We start from the raw sequence: 14,920 nt of genomic DNA, 5'->3' as shown, positions 1-14,920 counted from the left end.
TTTCTGAGCTTCGCAATGCATGAATAAAGAGAAAAAAATTATATATTTGGCAAGGGGTGACTTTGTTTTCAGTGTAAATCAAGAGAAAGGGCAAATCAGGTAAAAAATTATCATTGCATTCCTCTGTTCTCTAGAGTTTCACCAACATTTTAGAAAGTCACTTGGCTTCCCTCATTGTTCCTCACTGACAAGAGACTTCTACTATGTATTGAGGAGGGATTGGATTTGGACATGTTAAGCCAAGACTTACATGTATGTGGAAAAAAGTCAGAGGAGTTGTAGTGAAGGGTGATGAAATGAGTAGGACTGCGTTGTCATAGGTGAAATACTTTGTCTAATAATAAAATTCAAGTAAGGACGAGGAATGGGCTTTGACTTTTATTTGATGATTTAATTGGGCTCAAAATGACATTTAATAAGCAAATGAAACTAGTGCAGGGCTCAGTTTGTCCTGCTCTAGTCTGATCAATTGCTAGGCCTCCAGAGGTCCTAAGGCAGAAAGGATTGAAGTAAGGATGCCCAACACTGGGTTGGCAGATGTGTTTTACCTATGAAGTTATTTCATCTGATCTATGGTTAACTTCCAGCTTTCCCTTCCTAACAGAGACTAGGAGATGGGGGCTGGGAAAATTCTAACAAAAAAATTGCATTTGTAGCATCCAATATAAAAATAGATGGACATTATTTTCCTGGGAAACCATTTAGAAGAGTTCATCATGCATCGCACACCGTGCCACTGGAAAAACAGTAGTATAGAGCCTTTGTGTACCTCCACAGGGAGCTGTCAGAGAACATGCTTGAGGATGAAGACGCAGCACGGACAGCCACTGCTGATGTCCTTGCCTTCAAGTAGAGACATTCTGGACAGGTAGCATTTGTAAAATACACAATACCTTCTCATTCATGAGAGCTGCATTCCTGAGCTTTGATGAATGGGTATGCTAATAGAGAAGAGATTTAGGTTTTAGTTCAAACCTAAGGAACATTTGAACCTGGCCATTGTGTTCAGCCAGACAAGCTCACATCTGGATTTAAACAAATGACAAGCTTTCCAAGGCTCCATTAACTCCTTCAATTCTTTGCAGGTTGTACGTCGTGTCCCAAGACAGACCAGATTTTTGCAGAGGCTGGTATGTATCACCCTGTCTTTTACTTCATGAGAATTACACTTGCTCTGAGCATCTATATGCATGTGCATCCCTGTGCCCAAGAGTAAACTGTATCAGTCAGTGATGGTAGGGGTGTGATTCTGGGGAAAAAATCTTAATTTTGAGTCATCCAGCAGGTACAAGTTCTTCTAACTCTTCGCAATCCATCTTCTCAGCCACAGATTTGGGTAGTATCCAATGCTATCATCATCAACCATGCAATGAACATGAATGAGACTGATGAAATCTCATTGAATTTCAAGAGAAAAAGAGAGTTCATTTTGAAATTTGAAGATCTGTTGTTCTCTGTTTATACAGAAGCCAGAATTTATTGAAGAAAGAGAGCAAAGAAGCCAGTATCTTCCTTTTGGTGGGGGAATCTAAGCTTTAAGATGTACAGAAAATTTGTCAGATCTGGCTATGTTGCTGCACTGAGATTTGCATGGCTTAGATAAGAATATGGCTAAAGCCAGTGAAATCGCTATTCATGGCCAGTTATTTTCCTGGTTTCTTTTCTCTGGAAAAGAACTGGAAGAACTCATTTCACACACTGAACAGCCATCAGTAGCTTCTGGCTCCTTTGATCTTTGACACTTGAATCAGCACCCTAAGGGAGAGCAATCCTCAATCTTACTACTAGTTTACAATTTCTAATCTGACATGCAGTCAGTATATTTTGATGAAAGCAACTGATAGAGGCAAAAATGTGGAGTGAATTTCATTTATCTTCAGCTCTTTTCTGTCTTTCCAAAGATTTCTTATAAACAAACACAAAATAATATGTTTGGCAGAAAATTTTCAGCTCCCACTTCATCATAATAACTGGGACATCTTCAAAAAGCCTCCAGCCAACCTTTATTGTAGCAAAGTGTTAATCCACTGCCTTGGCACTCCCTGGCTTTATTTTTAATAGGAATAATAAATCACAGCAATAATAATATTAAACAAATGGTTTGTTTTGTTTTGTTTCTCCTTTGTGCTGTCTCTCTTCTTCTGAAGACCTTAATAAAAAGTGGGGAAAACAAGCAGGCATTTGTGCAGCTGTAAGTCAGAGAATCAAGCACTGACGGATTGTGTAAAGGCTCCAGGGAACATGCGAGAATCACAGACTGGAACTTGGGCTGCCCGCCAAGCCCGACCTAGCAACCTGTTTTGAAACCGCCTCTGCCCCCAGCATTTATATTTTCTATATACAAGAAATGGCAGATCCCTTCCAGGGCTGTAAGGCTCTTTCATCCCCAGTTGTATATGATGCCCTGGCACAGTGTTTGCTTTCTCCAGCAGCAACATCTACCCACCACAAGGAGGAAGAAGTGCTGAATGTATTTTTTTTCCGTTTGTTTTTGCCATTTGACTGTGAAGATATTAGAACTGGAGCTTGTTTCAAGGGATGCAGAGTTTAACAGAGATCAGTTGAAACTAGTAGATAATAGACTTGGTAGAAAACATCTAAAGGATGTGGTTCTTCATATAAAACAGAATCATAGAATTGTTCAGGTTGGAAAAGCTCTAAGATCATCTAGTCCAACCATCTACCTGCCACCACTATTGCCTACTAAACCATGTCCCTAAGAACAACATCTTCACATTTCCTGAACATCTTCAGGAATGATGTTTATAAAATGCCACACTGGGTATAGGAATTCCTCCAGCCACTAATTAGAGGAATCTGAGAGAAAGTTCTTGAGCTTTAGTACCAGGTTGGCCAGATCTTAACACTCTTCTCTGAGCATGTACTATTGACCCCTGCCAGTGGCAGGCTACATTCTTGTTTTGACAAGTCAAGATCTGCCACTGCAAAACCAGTCTGTATCTCAGATATTTGCTGTTGAGCTTTCAGCCTGGTTTGCACCCACAGATTGTGATGAAATGCAGAAAATGAGAGTGAATGCAGGACTTTTGGATCTAAGGAATTTGCTGCATTTTCAGGTTCTCTCTTTCGCTTCTGCAAATCCTTTTTAACACCTGATAGGCCACAGGCAGTTGATGGTACAAAAGAGTGAATGGAACATCATCTCATTAGATCTTGAAATGTGCCTGCAACATCACTCCAGATTAAAACTCCCCATCCTCTCCACTTTCAGCAGATAGAAACTGAAAATTCATGCCTATGTGTGCAGGAAAATCCTAAGAACATGCTGCCCCATATTTTGGGAATATTGTTCCGGTCACCACCAACTGACTAAAAGCCCCTTGTGGCCTAGGGTGGACATCTACATTAAGTAGATATATTCTAGTCTAGATACATCTCATTGAGCTGTCTGCAATTAGTGAACCAGCTCACACTGAAAATGAGTTTTTGCCATTGTGCTCCATGGGAGCTGAACCTGTGCTGAGGAGGATATACATGGAGACAGAACAAATCAGATATTCTCCAGCTGTTAAAGACTTCTCTTGTGATTAGGTCCATTTCAGACATATCCAAGCCTTGAAAGTGTAGGCAGATGGGGCCTTATTTCCAGCTGTTGATAGTTTCATCTTTGTTTCTAGTGGATTCTCATCCTTTCATTTGCCTGGAAGCCACTAGCCCAGCAGCTTTATTAGCTGGATGCTCATTTATTGCTATTCTGATGCCATCAGCTACCGCAGAATATTTTCTGTTTCATACTTATTCATACAACAATTGATCCCTTTGTTAAGCCATTTGGGAAAATTGTTTTTATTGGGAGAAAAAGGCTGGTAGTGCAGCTGAAGAACATGTTTGTGTTTTCACAAGTCTCAGGGGGCTATGATTTTTTAGTAGCCTCAGTAGGAATAAATTCTTGATGTACATGGTTTAGCAAAATTGCTCTTTACTTGCAACATATTTTACTGTTTAGCTCCCTTCTGCTTTTGAAGTTTCAGACTTCAATGGTTTAAAGCAGCAAATAGATTATTTTCTAACGGGCTACTTACAGTTAAACACACTGAAGTTTTCTAGGATGAAAACTGTTGAGTTCCATGGAGGCGTTGCTGTCAAAAATCATCTTAGACTGAAGAAATGCTCCAACCCCAGACACATTCCCATGCAGCAGAAATTGGCTTCCAGCTTCCATTGCTACATCATGTGTTATTCTCTGAAATTTCTGCTACTTCTCTGCTGGAAGAAATCCAATATGGGCTAAAAGGCTTAAAATATTTTGTTTGAGATGTCACTGTGTCAGTGTTTCTTATTAAGTCTCTTCCATCCATTGGCTGAGACCTCCAGCATTGATTCTCAGCAGAGGAGGACTCAACTCACTCCAGTGACAGCAGTTTTTCTGTTTACAAAACTTACGGATCTGACTGTGTCAGTTTTAAGATGCTGCTCCATGCGCAGTGATCTCAGTCTTTCAAGAAGTCTTACATCTGCTCTTGTGACATCAGTTCTGGACCCTATGGGGAGATATTTTGGGCTTCTCTTCCAGGCCAAAATGGGCTAATCCTCACTGTCTCGAATAGTCAGAGTTGAAGAGTGCAACTTAGGATACAGATGGATTTTATCAGTGTATTTCACAACACAGATGCTGGCAAAATCAGAGCTCTTGTGCTGCCCAGACCCTTCCTGAGAATTGGAGAATGACTGTAGTTTTTTGACCTTGTGTACGAACAAAGACACTGCCATGTCTTTTTAAGTTTAACTTTTGCATCTCACCTGATATTTTGGAGGCAATCCTCACCTTGCTTGCTGTGTTTCTCACAGGGAGTCAAAGACTCATTGCAAAAGGGTTCATTCTTTGAGAATATTAAATATTAAACCCACTGTAAAATTGAAGGGAAGAGTTACCTAACTCACTGTTAATGGGTAACCTTTGATATCTACAGGAAACTAGGCCTCGGATGTCTGAATTCTCAGTGAAATCCACAATCATTTCTCGCTATGCTTTCACCACGGTGTCCTGTACAATGGTGAACAGTGGATCCGAGGCACGAGAAGCCGTGTTTGAGATGCAGATCCCAGCTGCAGCTTTCATCTCCAACTTTACCATGTACGTAAGTAGTTCTGACAGCTAGGTGAATGTTTTTTCCATCTCACAAACAGGTCTCTGAGATTTTAAACACTGGCTAGCCTGCAGTTGGACTGTATCAATGCTTTTTTGCATTTAGAATAGTTGCACTTGGAAAATACACACATGGTATACTTCATCCAAGAATATCATGGCCTCACAGCACAGAACAAATGCTTGGAGGACAGGATACTAAGATTCAAGCCCTCACTGTACATGTGGAAGAGCATTCTTCTATTTCCCATGTGAGTGCACTTTAATAAATTCCTTCTCCTCTTTCTCAGATTTGGACCAGAACAACTCTTCTAACCTTTTCAATTAAAATTTCAGCAACACTAGCACAGCATATTTATGTCTCCTAACTCTGTGGTGCCTCAAAAGCTTCTTATTTTTCTACGTTTTCACAATCTCAATGGAGGACAAGGGTCAAATCACAAAATCATAGAATCATAGAATCACAGAATCACTCAGGTTGGAAAATACCTTAAAGATCATTGAGTCCAACCACAACCTAGCCATAATACTCTAACAGCCCTCTGCTAAATCACGTCTCTGAGCACCACAACAATCAAAACAGAAGACAGGCTGACCTTTTGCTGGAGGTGCTAGTCATTCTCTGGGTAGCAGGGCAGGCAAAGGGCAATCAACTCACACTCAACTAACTCACTAAGGAATAAATGAGGCACTTGGTTTTAAAATGTGTTTAGTTTGGTCATGCTAAGATTCCTCCCTATGGGTAGAAATTACTGCCACTACTTTGTCCCTCACTATAGCAGATGAGGGGTAAGCTTTTTTTAGGAAAACTTTTTCTTGGGTTGAGTAGAAGGAAAATTAGCCTTTTGCCATTGCCCATCCAGGTCTGTAACTCATTCCCAGAGAGATGTATTTTTGTCAGCAAAGCAGCTACTTGAGAGAAGCAATTCTGAATATTTCCACATGCACTGACACAGATGGTGGATCTGGGACCATACACGAAACAGTGCTTGTTGGGAGTCTGGCAATTGCTTTGCTTTCAGGCTAATGTCTTTGTGCTCTGAAGATTACATTTTATACTGGCATTTAAGAGAAGTTAAGTTCTGGAGTAAAAATGTGCTCTTCCAGTGAAAGCAACCAGGGCACTTCTGAGTCAGCTTCTATCCCACTGATTTGAGTGAACTCAGTAAGAGTTGTGCTAGTAACTGTCCACATGTGCACAGTCCATGTGCCCTTCTGCAGAGAGCTGCACAGCTCTCACTGTTTGTAGGTGCGGATCAGTCATGCTGACATCTCTGATCTCTCTAGGAGCATTGGCAACAAGACTTACTATGGGGAGGTCACAGGGAAAGAAAAGAAGCACAGCAATGATGACAAAGCAAAGACGAAGAAACCTCCAAGTCCTGTGAACGGAAGGCAAGTGTCATGCATTCAACTATGTTCTGAGAAGTAATGTACTCTCCTCCCATATTTATTTCTGCTTGCTTTGGTATACACACGTATGGATCTATAGGAAGAGGAAGGAGCTGAACAAAACATTGTCTTCACTGCCTAGTGTCAATCCCATGCTCCAAGTAACCTAAATGTGTGTGTGACATTTTCTGGCTCTGTTGCACAACTTTTTCACTTCCAAGGAGGTCCAGGATGTCGAACTGATATACTTGAGAGGAAAAGAAATCTTGTTACCTCCTGAATAACTGGCAGTAAAATTAAGACACACGGCGCTTCAGTAAGCTACAACTTCAAGACTGCAAAGATATTCAGTAGTAGAACCACAGGTGCCCTTTTGCAGTCTTGTCTATTTGCCCTGTTCTCAGTGCTTGACCATGTGTAGTCTTTTTTTGCCACATGCTGTCAGAAAGTCCCATCTCTTTAACAATCTGAAATCCTATGTTCACCTGAAGGCACTTTGGCAGATCTGCAGGCTATTCTCCTCCTCTAATTTGACGAGTGCCCAGGTTCTCCTATATAACTTGCAAAGAGTTGCAAGTCTGAATGGATTTTTCTGCTTTAGAAAATCCTGCATGACTCCTTGTTGCCTGTGATAGTAAAGCTACTCCAATATGAAACACATGATCAAGAACACATAACTAGACCATTACTTCTCATATTAGAAAAATGATGAACTGTACAGAGGGAGAAATCTGACAGAGATCTGAACTCGTGTGAAAAGAGAATAGGTATCTTTATTTTCTGTCTTTCATAGAAAATCTAGAGAGAAAAAGAATAATTATGTGTCAAGTTCTAAACAGACAAAATAATGTGTTCTTCCTATAAATCATGTTTCTTGCCACTAAGAATTATGGATGTCAAGCTCATTGTGGATTCAAAATGTGACTAGTCTGGTTAAAAAAAAAAAGTCACAAGCTTTTAACAAAGGACAGTCTCTCAGGATCCAGACATAAAAGGGAACCTGTCACACTGTAGTCACTTGGAAGAGAAGAGCCCTTTCAGAGAGGTGTCCAGAGATGGAAATGTCTTTGTGGTCCTGTTTTTCCCTTCTGAGTATGTAGTGATAAACAGCTAATAATAGGGAAGAGAAAATAATTTGTACTTTGCTTAAGGTACTGCAGTGAGTCACTGGGGCAAAGGAAAGAATTAAATATGGGTCTTACAAATGCTTGTGTTTAGAAACCAAGAGGTAGTCTTTCTTCTGGTCCTGCTCTATGCTATAGATGTTTGACATATTCCTCTTTTCTTCCAGAGAGAATGGCTATGAGACATTCAAAGCTTCAGTTTTCATTCCTCGGAAGATGCAAGCCAACTTCCTACTGCATTATGAAGAGCTCTTGCAAAGGCGATTGGGAAAATATGAGTATATGGTCAGCATCCGGCCCCAGCAGCTGGTGGGGAGGTTACGAGTGGAGGTGAACATTCTGGAGAACTCAGGTATCATTTCACTGGAAGTGCCTCCCCTTCGCAACAGCAAGCATAAAGGCAATGGAAAAGCTGAAGGTAAGGCGAGATTTTATGATCCATGATTTTGTTATTCGTGACATCCTAATAATACCTTAGGAACTGGATTGGAACTGTTGCGAGTTCTCTGGGGCATTCTTGAATAACTGCATAGACTTGGTTTTCATTCATTTACCTTCTGCTCCAAATGAGCCAATAAACAAAACCCCAACATTGTATTAAAGCCTCATTGCCCAGGATCAAGGCTATTGTCACAAAATAAAGGAAACAAAGATAACATGGCAAATAAACACTAGGAACTCACTAGGTGTGAGTTACTCTGAAAAATTCCAGCTATAACTAATTTTTAGAATACTTATTTTAAAATTATTATTATTATTATTATTATTATTATTATTATTAATTTTTTTATTATTATTATTTTTATTTTCCTTTATGAACATTTACAGTAGTCACTGTATGGCCAGTACACTGCACCCAGGGGTGGCTGCACTTATGTGATAAGCAAGTCTCCAAACACTGTGGGCTGTCAGCAATTTCTGTTTAGAGACCTTTTTCACTCACTGGCAGGGCAAACTCCAGTTTCAAGAAAGTTGGTGTAGCGAATATGACAGGAAAATGTTTTCAGGATTATCAACTCCGTGAAGTTGGATGGTGGGAATTCAGTCTTAGTGCAAAGGCTGATGGCATTTGTCATAATTTCTAGAGACAACTGTCTGCGTGGTGTCTGTGCATAAGCTCATAAGAACTTTGAAGGTTATTAGGCTGATCCCATTCAATTCAATACGGCTGTTTTCTATTGTCTTTAGAAGCTTGGAACTGGGCTTTCAGGCCTTGTGCTCAGTATTTGAGCAGCTTCTTCTCTGGCTCTACATCTACTGGGAACTGCTCAGTTGAAGTGAATTGTTTTTTCCATCCACCCATGCCAAGGCAAGGATCGGAAATCCTGCTTTTTAGAACATGGGAAATTCCATGAGGAAAAACCACTTTCCAAGTGTCTACTTTTATCCCAGCCATCCTTGGACTTGTCCAAACATCAAGCATAAATTAACGATTTTTAGTGTAAACTAACAGCGAGAAGCACAGGATACTGTGACTGATACATGTTGGCAAAAAAGAAATGGTAAAGTTAAAAGGGTGAGTCTGACGTGGAAGCAGGATGTAAAAGCTTGTGAGACTTGACCTCCGTTACTCTAGCTGACATAATACCAGTGAAATCAGTGAAGCTGTTTGTGTCGGTCAAGTGAAGACTGTGATCAGGGAGTTAAACTGATCACTCAGTCTGGTACTACTGATTTCATCCAAATAGCACTGAAATAAGTGTTTAGACAATGCTCTCAGAAATGTAGTTTGAATTTCGCGTACTCCTGTGTGGAGCCAGGAGTTGGACTTGATGCCCCTTATGGACCCCTTCCAGCTTGGGATACTCTATTATTCTATGACTCTACGAAGTCAATGGCCCTGCTGACTTGAACTAACCTCAGGTCAAGCCACATACAGCCAATTAGTCTCCCTGCTATACATTCATGCACTGTGTAGTAAGCGTGCTCTGTACCTCATCAGGAGGACAGGAATCCTTTTCCTCCTATCAGGGACTATCACAGTGCATTGTGGCATATGGTTTCCTGCAAAACATCTGCCACTGATCAGTGTTGGAGATGGAGCAGAGCAGACACACGGTTGGTCTAGTACAGTGTGGAAATTCTTGTGTAAATGCTATACAGGGAAAAATCCTGTAACTTGCTCTCCAAATGACAATCTGTTAGCACTGATAATTCTTGGCACTGCGTCTGAGATTCAAAACAATACTTTTAAAATGGACCCAAGCTCTATGATTCTAAAATCCACCCTATCCAGCAAAATGTGATAAATAGATGTGACATTACAGTGGGTAAAGCAACTGAAATTCACATTTCTTTGCTTAATCCTTATTTAGAATTGCTGCTACAAACTCTTTCTATTTTCAGTGAGTATATACAATTTGTGGAATATGTTTTCTGAGGTGAAATCACTGCTGTGGAAGTTATTGAAGTGCTAAACATGCTTTTGGGGTCCACTGTTAGCAGGCAGGAGTGTGTTACGTGTCTTTTAGACCAAGGCTTCATTGGTACTCAGGTGACCAATGCTCTGATGAATATGTAAAGTTAAGAAAATCAGTTGGGTTTGTAGAGCTCCTTTCTGATCTGAAGGAAAATGAGGAAATAAGGAATAACAGGCAGACAAAAAAAAAACACAAAAACCCACAAAAAAAAGAAAAATAAATCAAAAGACTTGACAGAGGATCTCAGAAGGTTCTCATACAGGTCTCGGAGAACAACTAGTTTCAAATAGGAGAGATTTATTGTGTGTGACCTTTTCTGACCAACAAGATCAACCACAGTTGGAGTAGACAATAGGAACTTCCTGCTTCCTAAATGTAAGTGGGAATCACAAAAATACTCCCAGAGAGAGCAAGTTCAAGGCACTTTGAAATCCATCATACTCCCATCTATTTTCATCTCTTTACCTTGATCCAGAAAGCAAATCATCTGAGCCATTAGTCTCTGCAAAGCCTTCTTGCTCATAGGACATCCAAAGACGCAAGACCATTAGTAAAACTAATGTGAAAAAAAACCTTTAGGTGCTCCAAAGTTGAGAAATGGCTGATCTGTACTTTGTGGACCAATTGTCCTACATTTGTTGTGCTTTTCTACGTGCTGTCAGTAGATACAATACCCCATGCAGGAAGCTTAATTGAAAAAAAGTTTTCTGTTTAATGTTCATTCACAATTTGCACTTTTGACCCTAGCCAAACTGCTAATATCCATACGGTCTGTGACAAATAGAAGAGAAAACTTTAAGACTTACTGGCAGAAGATGCCCCTTGATGTGACAGAGTGACTGACACTTTTTTGACATTTAAGGGCATAGCACAGAAATTGTAGCAGTTGACACAGAATAGTTCATTTCTGCCCATTTTTAGTTGGGCAACAGATACAAAGATACAAAGATTGGACTTGATTCCAAATTTTCCAGGTATTCTTGCAACGTCAGCTGTGCTTTGGTCTAGGAAAGCATTCTGTACATCCTCTCTGAATATGGAATAGAGACAAAGTGATAACAGGTCTTTTCAGGATACTTCTTTTGACAATGACTTCTTCACACACAGCTCCATCTGGGAGTTGTATTTTTCCCAAAGGAAGATAACAGACACGTGAGTTTTGGAAAGTAATCCTTTGGCTTGTGCAGGTGTTTGCTTCTGTTACATACAAAGCCCAAAACAGGAGATGCTGAGGTCAGTGATGGTGGACATTTCTGGTGACCTCAGAGTGAAGCCATTTTCTGGATGGTGTCCCACTCAGCATGCTCAGGGCTGACTGTTCTCATCCTTTTCCTCCAGAGCAGTGATTTGAGAACTAGCCATCGTCTTGGGTAGGGAGACACCATGTTGTTTGAAAATCACTCTATTTCTCTTTAAAGTCAGTTGGACTAGATTATCATAGAAATCTTTTCCAACTTAATCATTGTACAGTTCTATGAAGGATCTAGATTGCAGGAAGGTTTTTATTTCTTATCACAGTTGTTTGAAAGCTACCACTTGTTAGCAGAGGATGAACTTTGCATTTGAGTTCTATTCATCGCTCTGCCAATTTCTAACATAATTTGGGCTTAACTTTTCATCATGTGGAGACTGTATTCTCACATGAAAAAATGCTTTTACTTGCTTAGCTTACTTAGCTGAATTTGGTGGAAAATTTATCTGAAGACTATTAATTACCTCAACATGAGCATGGGTCAGTGTAGGTCTCTGGAGCTCATCCATGCTTTGAACTCTGCAGTATTTCATAGATTTACCCCTCCCAGTCACTTATCTGAAAAGAATTTGGCCGGTAAACAGGGGAGAGTAATTGTGATTCAGATACTAAGTGCTGTCTAAAAGAGAAAGCTGGGGGATGACATAGTAGTTGTATTCAAAGACATACAAGGCTGCTCCAAGCAGAAAAGAAATACTATTCTTACTATGCCAACAAAAGACAAAAAAACCCCACAGGTTTGTGATACAGAAATAAAAATGTAAATTTGACATTGAAAATATCTTCCTAAGAGTGAAAAGTTGAGGTTCTAGCAAGGGCTGGTAAGGGCAGATATTGAGCTTTCATTACTGGAGTTCTGTAGTATTTCCAGATAACGTGATAAAAGTAAATAGGAAGAAATTGGGACTGGGAGAATGGAATGGATTAAATAGCCTGTCTTCCAAAGCTGATTTCTATTGTTCTATTCCAGAATGGAAAAAAAAAACAACAAAAACCAACCAAAACATTTTGGATCTTTTTTAATCAGTCCATATATAGAGATATATCCCAGAGATAAGAAAAGAGTGATGGTCAAGATGGTAAGATGGTGGGAGATGCTTCCCCAGATATTCCTGTCACTGTGTGAGGCAGCCTTGGCAAGCTCCTCTCTGAATGTTCCTAAAGACCTGTCTGTGTCAGAAGGAATGACACTTCTCACCTTCATACACAGTGTTTTGAGAGTAGTTGAGGAAAGCAGTGTGATCCACATAATCCCATCTAGATTCCATTGTGCTTTACAAACCTGGATACATATGATAATGGCCATTTAAAAGATGAGGAAGTGTAGAGCACAGAGCTAGTTTCATATGGTCAAAGAACACGGAAATGCTGGAACTGTAACTCATATTGTCATAATATGCTGTTGAGCACAGCATAGTACGCTCAACCCACCAACATACATATGGCAGGGAAACACAGAAGTGAAGTCCAAAGGTCACAGCTTGGTAAAAGGAAAGAACTTCTGTTTTCAGTCTAAGATTGCTTTTCACTAATCCTGATGTGGTCAGGCAACCCAACCAGTGGCAATGCTTGCTTTTCAGTTATTGAGAAGTAATGTGAAACCCTCAAATAAATAAGAAAATGTAAATGAATAGTTCAGTCATTTTTATGAATTCTGGACATTTCCTGCACTCTGTCACTTAAATGGGACTTTGGAAGACAGGCTGAAAATCCAGGAAGGCCAACACAAGCAAACTGGATGCACTGTGTGTTACAAACATATTACATACATTGGTTCATTAGATGAGAGGGCAGCTACAATAGTAAAACCAAATCCAAGAAGATAAAATCATACAGAGCTAGTGATTTATGAATTTTCTCTGTCTGGAGAAATCTGAACTGCACACAGACTGTAGAGTAAATGTCAAAGTTCTGGGCAGTCACAACATAAGCCTCCTTTAAGATCTGACAATTGTGTCCTGAATTGATTTACATGCATTAGGTGAGAAAACTCAGTTACTGTTGGGATGTGTGAATTAGAAGTGGCTTAGTCAGAGAAGCCACAGAATCATATGATCATAGAATGATTTGGGTTGGAAGGGACCTTTAAGATCATCCAGTTCCAATCCCCCTGCTACAGGCAGGGACACCTCCCTCTAGACCAGGTTGCTCAAAGTCCCACCCAGCCTGGCCTTGAGTGCTTCCAGGGAGGGGGCATCCACAACCTCACTGGGCAACCTGTTCCAGTGTCTCACCACTCTCACAGTAAAGAATTTCTTTCTAATATTTAGTCTAAATCGATCCTCATGATGCAGAAATAATTGCTGGCTTTACTGAAGCCATGCAGCTTCCTTCTGTCAAGATGAGTTTTTTCCAAATCGTAGTCCTCCAACTATTTTTGTATCTTAAGAGGAAATCCCTTCCTGCCCAAGTAGTATGCTCTTGTATGCTCCCAAACAGACTCACAAGACAGCTATAAAACAAAAGCCAAATGAAGGTGGAAAAGAAGTCTTAGAGTGCTATTCATTTATGACTTTTAATTTCATTTCTTTGCCTGGAGAAGTCTAGATTATGCATAACACTTTACGGTAAACAACACAGCTTTAGCTAACCATTCCATAAAACCACAAGAACCCTGTTCTTGTCATTTCTATAAACTTCAACCTGTGAGAAGTCAGGAGAGTTGTGTAACTACTTCATGCCTCCATTTTCCCACTAGTTAAATGGACATAATCATATGTATCCGATTTTTTAAATCGCTGTGGGATCTGGATGCAAGGTGGATGATGTTCAGTCTTGCATACAGCTGTCATGTTATGTTCTTCTAATGCTGCTCAAGGCACTTTAAAAAGGTGGAGAAGTGCCACTACTCATTACAATGACAGTATTATAGGAACCCCTGGAGAGGAATATTGGATACAGGACTTAAAGATACACTTAGTAGGTTTGTGCTTAGCAAAAAGACAGGAAGGACCACCCAAAGAGACAGCAAAGAATTTTCATATCACCGTAGAAAATGATACTGTCTTTCTCTGAGATGCCCTCTGAAAGGCATGTCTGTCTCCATTGACCCTGGGAGGGCTCTAAGATAGTAGCTTGAGTTATATCTCTGGGATGCAGTTTGCATGACTGCACTAGTTGTTGGATCAGTAAGTCAGACTGAAATTACAGTGACTATACTCTCAGCTCTTTGCTGAACATAAAGAGATCTAAGGTGACTTGCTCAGATGCAGACATTACACAGACACTTATAATCAGCCATATCAATCCCACCTCAGAAGTTTATAGAATATCTGAACAAGTCACCTCAAGATCTCTTTATAATCTGTCGAGACAAATCTGCAGTATGATTCATGTCCTAGAAGAAATGTTTGAATAAGTCAAATGAATCATATATTGCCTGGAAGGAGCTCAGGTATAGGATCTGCATGCTAAATGTACTGAGTTGGTTGGTATTAAGATCTGTACGTGTCTGAAGCTGGATTTGTATTATTCACGGGAAGTGATTAGAAGTCATACCGAGAATATCTGGCCTTTGAGTTCAGTGACTTCCAAAAAGCAGTGATCATAGGAATACTGGATAAACATTTCTATCGCTGATAACATGGCAATCTTGGGGTAGGGGTTATTAAGTTCTTATTTTATC

The 14,920-nt window shown here is 40.1% G+C and overlaps 1 protein-coding gene across 1 annotated transcript in view; it reads left to right on the top strand.

The window, feature by feature from the left end:
• The window catches only part of ITIH5 (inter-alpha-trypsin inhibitor heavy chain 5), a 48,328-nt gene that overhangs the window by 2,100 nt on the left and 31,308 nt on the right, over nucleotides 1–14,920 (top strand). The window contains exons 2-5 of the mRNA XM_042872789.1: nucleotides 1,086–1,130; nucleotides 4,932–5,095; nucleotides 6,395–6,502; nucleotides 7,791–8,041. Coding sequence (XP_042728723.1) covers nucleotides 1,086–1,130; nucleotides 4,932–5,095; nucleotides 6,395–6,502; nucleotides 7,791–8,041 — 568 coding nt within the window. The remainder of the gene's footprint in view (nucleotides 1–1,085; nucleotides 1,131–4,931; nucleotides 5,096–6,394; nucleotides 6,503–7,790; nucleotides 8,042–14,920) is intronic.

This window comes from Lagopus leucura, unplaced genomic scaffold (assembly GCF_019238085.1).
Source record: "Lagopus leucura isolate 7727_CA_CO unplaced genomic scaffold, USGS_WTPT01 Super-Scaffold_100008, whole genome shotgun sequence".
In the NCBI taxonomy this organism is placed as follows: domain Eukaryota; kingdom Metazoa; phylum Chordata; class Aves; order Galliformes; family Phasianidae; genus Lagopus; species Lagopus leucura.
This window is presented reverse-complemented; position numbering and strand designations above follow the sequence as displayed.